The 13,209-nt window shown below is 42.4% G+C and overlaps 1 protein-coding gene across 2 annotated transcripts in view; it reads right to left on the reverse strand.

Moving 5' to 3' along the window:
* Positions 1-13,209, reverse strand: part of tnr (tenascin R (restrictin, janusin)) — a 213,470-nt gene that overhangs the window by 14,300 nt on the left and 185,961 nt on the right. For both annotated transcript variants that reach the window (XM_063063628.1, XM_063063629.1), the window contains one exon: positions 9,481-9,642. In XM_063063628.1, the coding sequence (XP_062919698.1) occupies positions 9,481-9,642 (162 nt within the window). The remainder of the gene's footprint in view (positions 1-9,480; positions 9,643-13,209) is intronic.

Raw genomic sequence — 13,209 nt, forward strand, 5'->3', positions numbered from 1 at the left:
ATGCCGGACATACACAAACCAAAAGCTATGGATGAACCAGGAGATTCATAGTCTGCTGAGGGCTAGATCTATGACATTTAAGACCGGTGATCCAGAACTATGCAAGTTCAGATATGACCTACTGAAGGCTATTTTAAGAGCAAACAAACAATTCTGATTGAGTTTAGAGATGGAATCAGATGCATGTTCACTCTCAAACAAGAGAAAATCTGCAGATGCTGGAAATCAAAGCAACACACAAATTGCAGGCTAGGCAGCATCTATGGAAAAGAGTAAATAGTCAACATTCTGAGCCAAGGCACTTCATCAGGACACACCAACTTTAGTAGGGTTTGCAGGCCATTACTTCCTACAAAACTCAAAGTTTCAACGTACATTTATTATCAAAGAATGTATAAATTATACTACCTTGAGATTTGTTTGCTTACTGGCAGCTGCAAAGCAAAAAACCTGGAGGAACCCAATTAAAAAAAATAAAGACCAACACACGATGCACACAGAGAAACAATAGAAGGGAACAACAACAACAACAACAGCATCAGAACCAGAATGATTCCTTAGATCCTAATCCCTGGAGCTGCTTGGAGTAGGCCAAGGCTTCAGTATTCAGTTCATCATATTAGCAGCACAAATCGCCACAAAGTTTGCAGTCAGAAAGCATAGCACCCAGGGGCAGTCTCACAGCCTTACCGTCGCAGAGAGAGGAGCCCTCACTCTATCTGGGCTGGCGTTTAAATTGTCCGAACAGCGGACCGTGCCTCGTATTAGGACCCTGGCTCTGTTGGAGTAAATTGCTCCGGGCCTAGATGGTGCTGCCGAAGAAACCATTGTTGACCTCTCCAAATCGGCTTGGCACTGAGAGTGATCAGCCTCGCACTGGGGTTAGTTGGATGGGCATCAGAATGCCTAGGTTCCGTCTCCTCTCCTCCGAATCGTCCACTTCAACCAGCATGGCTCCATCTCCAAGTGCATCGATTTTGCAGCGCACCATCAGGGCACATCTCTCGAGCTTGCTTTGACTTTGCTCACCTCTTCATTGTATGTGGTGATTGTTTACTACAATTTACTTAAGAAAAGTGTTATTAGGAATGTTTTTAATCAACTCTGTTTGCTTTCAAACTACCTAAGCCTTCGGTAACACACATCAAAGTTGCTGGTCCTGACGAAGGGTCTCGGCATGAAACGTCGACTGTACCTCTTCCTAGAGAGGCTGCCTGGCCTGCTGCGTTCAGCAGCAACTTTGATGCGTGTTGCTTGAATTTCCAGCATCTGCAGAATTCCTCGTGTTTAAGCCTTCAGTAGCGCCATTTTAACGTCATGAATGGCAGTGATGTTTCACTTCCAGACGAGCTCAACGCCTTTTATGCACGCTTTGAAAGGGAGAATAAAACTTCACCTGTGCAAATCACTGCAGCATCTCGTGACCCTGTCATCTCTGTCTCAGGAGGGTGAACTCTTGCAAGATGTTAAGCCCTGATGGGGCTCTGAAAAGCTCTGCCAAGCGACTGGCAGGAGTGTTTAAGGTCATTTTTAATCTCTCACTGCTGCAGTCATACCAGTGCCCAAGAAGAGCAGGGTGACCTGCCTCAATAATTATCACCCAGCGGCACACATCTACTGTGATGAAGTGCTTTGAGAGGCTGCTTATGGCTAGAATCAACTCCTGCCTAAGCAGGGACCTGAACCCGCATCAGTTTGCCTATTTCCACAATAGGTCTACAATGGATGCAATCTCTCTGGCTTTCCACTTTGCCTTGGATCATCTAGACCAAGGTTTCCCAACCTTTTTTATGCCATTGACCCCCACCATTAACCAAGGGGTTCGTGGACCCCAGGTTGGGAATCCCGATCTGACAAAAGCGGTATCTAAATCAGGCTGTTGTTTATTGATTACAGCTCAATGTTCAACACAACCATACCCTCAGTTCTAATCAACAAGGTCCAAAACTGGGGCCTCTGTACGTCCCTCTGCAACTGAATCCTTGGCTTCCTCAGTAGGATACAATAGTCTGTGTAGATCAGAGATATCGTCTCTTCCTCAATCAACAATAATACACCTCAAGTATGCATGCTTAACCCATTGCTCTACTCTCTCTACACCCACAACTGTGTGGCTCGGCACAGCTGAAGCACCATCTCTTGCCTGTTCACAGTTAAATATCAATTAAATAAAAGCACACACATGGGAGATGGCTTTAACTGGTGTAACGGTGCCTGTTCTGGTGCATTTTGAACTTCGTGGCATACTGAACAGCTTTTGGCCAAGTCTTCAATCTGCTTATCTGTTTCCAGCCACCAAATGTAGTTTTGGGGGGAGACTGTTCATCTTGACTGTACTCAGGTGTCCTTCATGCAGATTTTCTAACACTCTGGTGCACAGTTTAGAGGGAGCCACAACACAAGATCCACATATCAGTGTTCTTTTATATACCAACAGTTGGACTTGTCTCATTGAGAACTCTGGAAACATAGTGTTACCATGAGCTGGCCATCCTTGAATGGTGACATCATAGACTTTTGACAATGTTGGGTCATTCCCTGTTTCCTTTTGTATTTCAGAATTTGTTACCAGCAACTGGACCACCAGTGTTGTGTGGAACACTTCCACTGGGTCACAGTATGAAGACTTTTCTTCTTCAGCTGCCAACAGTGAAAGATGTGACAAGCCATCAGCGTTGCTGTGTTGTTTGGTACCCTTGAGTTATATGTCATAAGAGTGGGCTCCTAGGAATAGTGCCCAACATCATAACCAGGTAGCAGTTATCACTGAAATTCCCTTCCTGGGATTGAAAACGGACACAGGGCTGGTGATCTGTCTCTAGCATAAACGTTTGTCTGTAGAGGAAGTGATGGAACTTCTTTATTCCCCATACTAGACTAGGGGCCTCTCGGTCAATTTGGGCGTAGTTGCGTTCTGCGCTCGTAAGTGATCTTGAAGCAAATGCAATCAGACATTCAGATGCACCTTTCATAATGGGTGACAAACAGCTCCAATGCCATAAAGGGACACATCACATGCCATTCTGATGGGCAGGGTTGGGTCACAATAGGTGAGCAGTTCATCGGATGTTATTCGTCTCTTTGTTTCCTTAAATGCTTTCTCACTTCTTTCTGACTATTCCCACTTTGCTCCTGACTGTAACAGTGTGTTCAATAGATGCAGCACTGTAGCAATGTTTGGGAGAAACTGGTGGTAGAAGTTTACAAGGCCCAAGTATGGCCTGAGTTATGACACATTTTCTGATTTGGGTGACTGTAGCATTGCTTCAGTCTTCTCTTGTGACTTATGTAAGCCATGCTTGTCACTAACATGTCACAATATGAGATTTCATTCTTCAAAACCTCATATTTCTCTCTCTTTGCACACAGACTATACTCACTCAGCCTGGTAAGCACTTTACCAAGGTTCTGGAGGTGCTCTTCATCATTCTTGTCAGTCACAATGATGTCATCAAGGTAACATTGTGCTCTAGGGATATCTTAGAGCACTTGGTCCCTTTTCGCCAAATTGCTGGAGCTGATGCGACGCCAAAGATGAGACGATTATACTGGAACAGTCCCTTGTGAGCAATGTTCCCTCTAATTTTAGTGATCAGTGTGAGCAAAAATCTTACGTTGTGCATTTTTCCTGTGACAAAAGTATGTGTGCACTGAATGCACACGTGGCACAGTTTATGTAGGTTTACAAAATATTTGACATAAAACTGCACAGAATAACAACAAAATAACATACATATTTAAGTCACTCAGTTATTTTTTCTCTCTCCTGTCTTTGGCATTTACCCATTCTTTGTAAACTCTATCTAGACTAATAGAACTTTCATCCAATTGATGGCTTTTGATTCTCATTAACATATCCAAATGACATTCACCTAAACAGTTTCTCAGCTTGTTTTTGAATTGATTCATTAGGCTAAAACCTCGCTCACAGACTTCACTAGCCACAAGAAAGGTTCCCCCAATGTCCATCAACTGCGCAAGGTCGCAAAACTGTTCATCTTGAAGTACAAATGCCACCATTTGAGGGAAGTTTGAAATCAGTTTGGATTTAATTTTTTCTTGCACGGAGAATTTGAAATCATTAAACTGTCTAACTATTACAGTATTTTCAGCTAGAAAATCATGATATTTTAGACATAAGGCATTAACCTGTGTACTCAACCGTAATATGCTTAGCAATCCTGTAACGGGTAATAACGGGTTCTGTTGCCTGAGCTTTTGTACACCGTCCAAATGCGATTTACTTGCCAAATGACACTTCAAAAAGTCAAGTTTCCAAATATCATCCCACTTCTTTCCACTAGCAAATTCTCCAGCAACTTTCGCATCACGACAATGCAAACAGATAACTCCATTTTCCAAATCATACATAAATATTTCTCGTAGCTGAACGTTCATGACCTCATGAGCTTTTGGTAAAGCAGTTTCTACTATTTTGTTAAGCCATTCAACTTTAAACAAATTTACATTTCTTTTGTGCTTCACATCCTTTGCTTCTTTTGAATTCGACATATCAATATTTTTTTCAATAAAAACTTAACAAGCTATTTACAGGATTTGAAACAGATCTTTGTAAACTTTACAATATGAACAATGTCCGCCAAAGATGGCTACCGTCGTGATGCAGCTGTACAAACCAGAACAGGAAAGGTGAGGTGACGTAAATTAGTGACGTGCATTATGGTATTTGAAAAACCTACTAACTAGTTAACAGAAACATTTAGCTAAAAGATTATTTTCAATAAGTATAGTTATTAATTACTATATTATTTTAGATAACTAACCTTTTGTGCGCACATTAGTTTCCTTTGTGCGCGGGTTGAAAAACGTGTGTGCGTGTGCACACTCACACAGCTTAGAGGGAACATAGCTTGTGAGTGTTGAATATGAGGAACTTCCTGCTTCACTCCTCAATCTCCATTTACAAATCGGCTTGTGACAAGTCAATCCTATAGAACCTCTAACTGCCAATGAAAGATGCAAATATGTCCTCTATGACCACACCTGGAGTATTGTGTGTAGTTTTGGTCCCCTAATCTGAGGAAAGACATCTTTGCCATAGAGGGAGTACAAAGAAGGTTCACCAGATTGATTCCTGGGATGGCAGGACTTTCATATGAAGAAAGACTGGATGAACTGGGCTTGTACTCGTTGGAATTTAGAAGATTGAGGGGGGATCTGATTGAAACGTATAAGATCCTAAAGGGATTGGACAGGCTAGATGCAGGAAGATTGTTCCCAATGTTGGGGAAGTCCAGAACGAGGGGTCACAGTTTGAGGATAGAGGGGAAGCCTTTTAGGACCGAGATTAGGAAAAACTTCTTCACACAGAGAGTGGTGAATCTGTGGAATTCTCTGCCACAGCAAACTGTTGGGGCCAGTTCATTGGCTATGTTTAAGAGGGAGTTAGATATGGCCCTTGTGGCTACAGGGGTCAGGGGGTATGGAGGGAAGGCTGGGGCGGGGTTCTGAGTTGGATGATCAGCCATGATCATAATAAATGGCGGTGCAGGCTCGAAGGGCCGAATGGCCTACTCCTGCACCTATTTTCTATGTTTCTATGTTTCTATTCGTGATGGGATACTGCACAATATGCAGCACTGGTTTGATGCTCACCTTGAAATCCACACATATGCCAATAGCTCCAGCCTTCCCTTTCTTGATCACTGGGACAATGGAGGTGGCCCAATTGCTCCACTCAACCTTGAAGGGAATTCCAAATGCCTCCAAGTTATGCAGGTCAGCATCCACCTTCAGCATCCATGGCACCTTCAGGCACTGGACATGTTTTACGGAATCTTGGTGTTGCTGTTTCATCCAGCAGAATTCTGGCCTTCATGCCTTTGAGCTTACCAATACCCTTCTCAAACACCTTCTCATTAGCATTAAGCAGTTGTGACAGTGTTCTGAGTTGGATGATCAGCCATGATCATAATAAATGGCGGTGCAGGCTCGAAGGGCCGAATGGCCTACTCCTGCACCTATTTTCTATGTTTCTATGTTTCTATGTCTCTGGTTAGTGCTACCATTTGGGCTGGTGCAGCCTGTTGATGTCACACTGAGAGCTTTGACTGAGTGCCCGTCAAGTTGGATTTCTCTCAACTATTCACGTCCGAAAAGTGCTGGCCCTCCACTTTTCAACACATAAAGCTCTAACTGTTGCGTTTGGCCTCCATATATCACATTCACTTTTAGTTTCCTTTGGGAGAGACATTTTTGTCTGTTTAAGTCTTTAGCATCACTGAGGTCTTCTCTAATTGTATTTTAGAAAAGAGTCTGTGTTATCAGCCTCTGACATTATGGACAAAGCTGACCCTGTATCCAGTGCCATTTTCAGTTTTACACCAGATACATCCACTGTGATCAAGATGATTTTGTGATCTGCTTCAGTTATACTATGCAGTTCTAGGCATGACATAGAAAATAGGTGCAGGAGTAGGCCATTCGGCCCTTCGAGCCTGCACCACCATTCAGTATGATCATGGCCGATCATCCAACTCAGAACCCTGTACCTACCTTCTCTCCATACTCCCTGATCCCTTTAGCCTCAGTTCACCTTTGTCAGACTCTGTGTTGTCTGATTCTGTAGTACATTCGGTAACTTTATGCATTTGCTTAGTTTTGTATTTCAGACTTTTCACTTGGTTGTACTTTTTGGATGACTTGAACATTCTCTCTATGTGACCTGTCCCTTAATGCATCAGAAAGTCCATCTCTAAAGTCACAGTACTGGGAATATTTGTGCAGATCTGCAATTATTCAGAAACACCTTCTTCTTTTGAATGATTCCTTTTGTAAAATCTAAATCTCTCAGCAGTTTGGGGCTTAAGTGATTTTGTAAAATTGTAACAATTTCATTGCTTGTTGGCTTTTCAGGGGTTACTAAGTTGCATAAGAGACTGTATGTCCTTACCCCCATTATGCTAAGAAGTGTAGGGGCTTTCTTTTGCTCCTCCACATTGTTCGCATTACAATACAGTTCCACTCTCTGATAAACAACCCCCAGTCTTCATTAGCACTATCAATTTGGTCAACTTTCTCGAATGACGCCATCAACACGTTACTTTCACTTTAAATTCAGCGCGTCTTTCACTGTTACTCATGCCTTCCTTTGTTAGTGTCCATGATGGCTTTCTCGTACTGCTTAACTCTCGCTGTTTTGTCCCATAACTGTCGGTGCAGTTCATAATATTTTCTGACATTCAGGTGCATACTCGTCGCCAATTTGTTGTGTCTGTGCATAACTATATATTGATTAAATAAAAGCATGCACACAGGAGATGGCTTTAACTGGTGTATAGAGAGTGAGAGAGACGGAGTCAGAGAACAATGTGCATGCATAGACAACAGATCATATGTAGTGGTCATTGTTCTAAAAGAAATAGATCCATACATCGCACCATCTATAAATAGTTGGGCCGATGACACTACTACTGGCAGAATTTCCAAATGGTGACGAGGAGACATACAGGGCAGAGATAGATTAGCTGGTTGAGAGATGTTGCAACAATCTTGCACTCAGTATTAGGAATTAATTGGGGACTTCGGGAAGGGGAAGTCAATGGATGCTGCTTTCCTGTGACAGCATTTCATGTAGATGTGGCCAATGGTTGGGAGGGCTTTACCTGTGATGCACGGGTCTGAATCCACTACCTTTGTATGATTTTGGTGTTTCCATATCAGGCCACGATGCAGCCAATCAGTGCACCCTCCACTAAACATTTATAGAAGTTTATCAAAGATTTAGGTGTTATGCCAAATCTCCGCAGACTCCAAAGGAAGTAGAGGCACTGCCATGCATTTTTTTGCAATTGCACTTACATGCTGGGTCCAGAACAGGTTCTCTGAAATAGTAACACTCAAGAATTTAAAATTACTAACCCTCTCCACCTCTCATCAGCACATCTACAGTGAGCATCATTTCAACATTTAGGTTGCTGGGCATCATTATTTCACACTTCTTCATGTGGGAGAACCATATCTCCTTCATTAACAAAAAGGCTCAGGAGAGGATGTACCTCTTGCAGCAGTTAGTAAAATTCCATCTTTCCCAGAACATCCTGGTGCAATCCTACGCTGCCATCATAGCGAGCATCCACACATCAGCCATGACTGTCTGGTTTGATGCAGCATCCTCCCACAATACACAAAAACTACAGTGAACTATCAGATCAGCAGTAAAGGTCATTGGCTACAGTCAACCATCACTACAGGACTTGTATGTGTCCTGGACAAAGAAGCAGATTCTAAAGACTCATTGTGGGCACCACACACACAAAAACATCCATCTTGAAAGCGATATAGAGTTATTAAAACAAAAACTTCACTCCGTCTTAAAATTTCTCCTCTGTGCAGTGAATCCGGTTAGCCATTCTAATTAGCCACCTCCCCACTACAAACCCCATTCTATCTACAACTTCAGTCACTGCACTGCACAGCAAACACTTTTTATAATGCTGTTTATTTTGTAAGTATATGCTGGTATTTATGCATTAAACACATTATTCCGTATCCATACTTTAACCCCTCATTTCTGTATCTTCTGTTACTGTGTCAAGAAAGAGGATGGAAGGAGAGAGATTTAATAAAGAACTGATGGACAATTTTTTTTTAACCAGAAGGTGGCTATGGGCCAAACCTGAGCAAATAAGTCTATCCTGGATAGGGTCATATTGCATGGAATTAAACCCTTTGGCCAAATGGGCCAAACAGCTTACTTCCAGGTGATACCACCCTACCACTTCACGTATACTTGTGGATCACCACTAGTCACAGACCTCCAACCAGAATAAGTCCTATTGACTATTATTCCATCTCCTATGGGCAAGTTAATCCTGAATCCAAACAGTCAAGTCACCATAGATACCATGCACCTTAATTTTCTGGATAAACCTCCCAAGTGGGACCTTGTCAAGCACCTTACTAAGATCCACATAGACAACATTCACAGCTCGGTCCTTTTCAACCATCAACATCACCTCTTTGAAAAAACTCAACGAATTTAGTAAGACACAGTAACATTAGAAAACATCTTCCATTTTCTTGTTAATGTTTGTGAGAGTGCTGAGGTTTCAAATTTTCTATACTACAAGAGGAACTACATTTCACAAGCTACATCATTGGAAGTAAAGTTGTCTGGAATGGTTGTGTTTGCAAATGGCGGACAATATGAATGTTACTCTTTATATTGCTTTGGGGGGGGCGTGGAAAGTGGGTGGGAGTTAGAAACTGTGACCGTTAGATTCTAGAGGTTAGACATTTACAGAGGGGAGAGCAGAGCTCATTCCCATATCAGGGAATAATGGTGTGGGAGTAAAGTGTAATCTGCTGATTGTTGCTTCAATGTCTGAGGTAAAGAAGGTCCTTAAAGCTCGGGTGCCCCATCTGAGTGCCTGTTTGCACTGAAGAAAAGCAGGGTCTCTCTGTAAGTGCGCCACATTCTTTTGATTACTTTATCCAACAATATAAAGGGAACCTCACCAGCAGTGCCGCTGTAATCTCCAATCCTTAGTCTGTAGAGACTCCGGGCATCACTGATGTAAAAGCGATCATAGACAGCATACACCGACTCACGACCATCACGCAAATCAATCCGCAGATCATACCTGGCTTGGGCAGAAATCTTATGGATGTTGTCCAGTCCTAAAATAACAACACAAGATTACCTGCAGGTTAAAGACAGTTGTATATCAGACCTAATCTGTCTAGAGACTCAAAATAAGACAGGGCTTGTAGGCATAGACCCCAACCTCACCCCTGGCCAGACACTGCATGCATTCTCACCAGACCACACACACATCACCTGCTGAACTCTTGCACCCAGATTTCACTGGTACACTTCGGGCCTTCCGCAGTGTCCACCCCAACACTCTCTACAAACTTTGCCAGCTGGCAGTGACTTGCCCTATCATGATTCAGGACACAGCTATTCTGTTTCCCAATCTCTTAGCAGGTCAGGTCATTTCCCTGGGCCACACCAACCTGTTTAGTCCTTACATGCCTATCAAGTTAATCTATGGTTCTTCAACCCCTCATCTACACACTGGGTTCAATTTACAGTGACAAATGGAACTACCAGCCCATGCATCTCAGGGATGTTTGATGAAGTCCACACAGTCATGAGGAGTAGGTGCAAACTCAACATGGACATTGGCTACATGGTGAGGTGAGCCACTTCTGTGCTGTACAATTCATTAAAAGCAGAATGTCAGGCAAACTAAAATGAAGGTGGGTTTCTTTATTTAATGTCAATGTTGTTAGTTTGAATGCTTCTGCTATCTGAGAAAGACACTGGGAAACAGGACAATTTGCCAATAGTATAGATTACCCTACTCTCCTTTTGACCCTCAGTGATGGCAGCATGAACAGCTTTTTTTAAAATTTCTTCTCTTCACTTGTGTTCAGACACCAGTGAAGCTGAAAATGAAGAACAGGCAGCATTTCTTACGAGAGCCTTCCCATCACAGATGTGAAGTAATCACCTATACAGTGAAGAAAAAGTTTCTGTGGCCAAAATATTTTGATGGTGAAGGTCTAAGATAGAGTAAATGGTTAAAGAATGGAAATAGGAAAGTTAACTATTATGATTGAGATGCAAGAACAGTTGATCTGAATACAACATTGAGTCTACACTCACAACAACATCTCACCTCTTTGCTGAACAATATTTAAAGACTGCTTCCACTGACCTTTGAGGAAAAGAGACCCAAAGATTCAAAACAGAGGGGAAAAAGTTACCTACTTATTGTCTTAAATAAGTGATCCATTTTTTTAAACACTGACCCACTAGATTCTCTAACAAGGGGAATATCCTCTTCACATTCACTGTAATGACCCCAATCAGTTTCAAACATCACTTCTCACTCTTTTAAACTCTAGCCACACTTGCTGAGCCTGTTTGATCTTTTCTCCTGCAAGAAGCTGTCCTTGATCCTTCTCTTGGCTAGTTTCATTGCATTAACATCCTTCCAGAATATTATCCACAATGTAGAAATATCAAAATGCTTTTAATGCAGGGGACCTTTTATATGCCATGGACACCTACCATCAACCAAGAGCACTGTGAACCCCAGGTGGGGAACCCCTGTTTTAATGTTAGTTGGGGAAGGAAGATGGATAGAGTTTAAAAATGAGATGATGGGCAAGTTAGATGATGTGAGAGAGTGTTAGGTGCCTGGAATATGATACCAGCAAGCAGTAAAAGTAGGCAGTTTAGTGCCGTTTACGAGGGGCATTTAGGTATACGCATCAATATGAAGGCAATGAGGGATACACTGTAGATGATACGGAGGAGGGGAACACAGTATAAACTGGTATTATGATTGACACAGCATTATGGGCCAGATAGCCTGTCCACTAATGTGCTGTTCCATGGTCCTTAAAATAAACCAGTATTCAATAGAGTTTTGTATGTGTTGTGTCTATGCACAACTACATATCAATTAAATAAAAGCACGCACGTGAGTGTGGCTTTAACTGGTGCATTCACATTGTTCTCTCTCTCTCTCTCTCGGTACAATGCGCATGCGCAGACAACAGATCAATACATAGTGCTGGGGGGGGGGTCATTGCTCTAAAAGAAATAAATCCATACATTATACTTCCTCCCCCTTTAAATTAATGCAACATAAAACTGTATATGTACAAAACATTCAATTTCCCTTTCATAAACACATATTCCAAATAAATCGGCTTTCATAATAACAGTCCCTAACTAACTTCACATTTCTAAAGGTTCAGTCTTTTGGGTGGTGCTCTATTTTTTTCAGGATAGTGCCTCGGGACCTGTGGGGTGGCTTTAGGTTTGGCAGGTGTTTTGTCAACAATAATGTTCTTGTCGCACCTTTGGACCCATAGAGTGGCACCAGGTTTGGCAGGTGTCTTGTCTAAGGCAACGTTCTCAGTTTCTTGTGTCACATTGCTGTCAGTGACTTCATCACTGAGAGGTAAGCCCGGTGACTGTAATATGTCCATCTTTTGGATGTAATCGACTCAGGTGTGTTCTTCGGTTGAGCATCCAGTATCTGGTCCACATGATGTCTCCATGTCTGATCTTTAACATCCACTGAGTACATCAGTGGTCCAGTTCTTGTAACTATCCTACCGGGTATCCACTTGTCTTTTCTGTAATCATGGGCTAGGACTTCCTGTCCAATCTTGAAGCTCCTTGCCACTTCAAATGTTTATTCTGTACTTCCCTCCAGAGGTCTGGTTTGAGAGGTTTATGTGAGATCTCAGACTCCTGTTCATGAACAGCATTTCAGGGGTATCTGATTTGTTGTCGCATGAACAGAGTTCTGATACGCAAAAAGGAGGTTGTCCACCTTGTGCTGTAGAGAAATGTCCTCCTTGTCCATTGCTTTAATGGACTTCTTGAAGGTTTGGATAAACCTTTCAGCTAACCCATTCATTGTAGGGTGGTGAGGAGCTGACTTGAAATGTCTGATGCCATTTTTCTTCATGAACAGTTGGTAGTCTTCTGACATATATTGTGGTCTGTTGTCACTCACAAATTGCTCAGGTAAGCTGTTTCTGGTTAAGGTAGTCCTCAGAGTAGCGACAGTCTTTGCTGAGATGGCTGACTTCATTGGTATAACCTCCGGACACTTCAAATGAGTATCCACAGAAACCTGAAACATGGAGTCCATGAATGGCCCGGCAAAGTCGATACGTACTCTTTGCCATGGTGATGACAGCTACTTCCACAGCTGTAATGGTGTCTGTGGGGGTATATTTTGAACCTTTTTGGAATCCTGAACAGCTTTTTGCCAAGTCTTCGATCTGTTTATCCATTCTCTTCTCATTAGCATGAAGCAGCTGTGCCAGTCTCTGGTTAGTGCTACCATTTGGTCTGCTTGTCGATGTCACACTGAGAGCTTTGATTGAGTGCCAGTCTAGTTGGATTTTTATCAACCATTCATGTCCAAAAATTGTTGGCCCCTCCACTTTTCAACACATAAAGCTCTAACTGTTGCGTTTGGCCTCCATATGTCACATTCACATTCAGTTTCCTTTGGGAGACACTTTTTCACCTTTAGCATCCCTGAGGTCTTCTTTAGTTGTATGTTAGAAAACAGTCTTTTGTAGTCGGCCTCTGAAATTATGGACAAAGCTGACTCTGTATCCAGCTCCATTTTCAGTTTTACACCGGACACATCCATTGTGATCCAGATGATTTTGTGATCTGTTTCAGTAATACTGCAGTTCTAG

The sequence above is a fragment of the Mobula hypostoma genome, chromosome 12, assembly GCF_963921235.1.
Source record: "Mobula hypostoma chromosome 12, sMobHyp1.1, whole genome shotgun sequence".
Classification (NCBI taxonomy): domain Eukaryota; kingdom Metazoa; phylum Chordata; class Chondrichthyes; order Myliobatiformes; family Myliobatidae; genus Mobula; species Mobula hypostoma.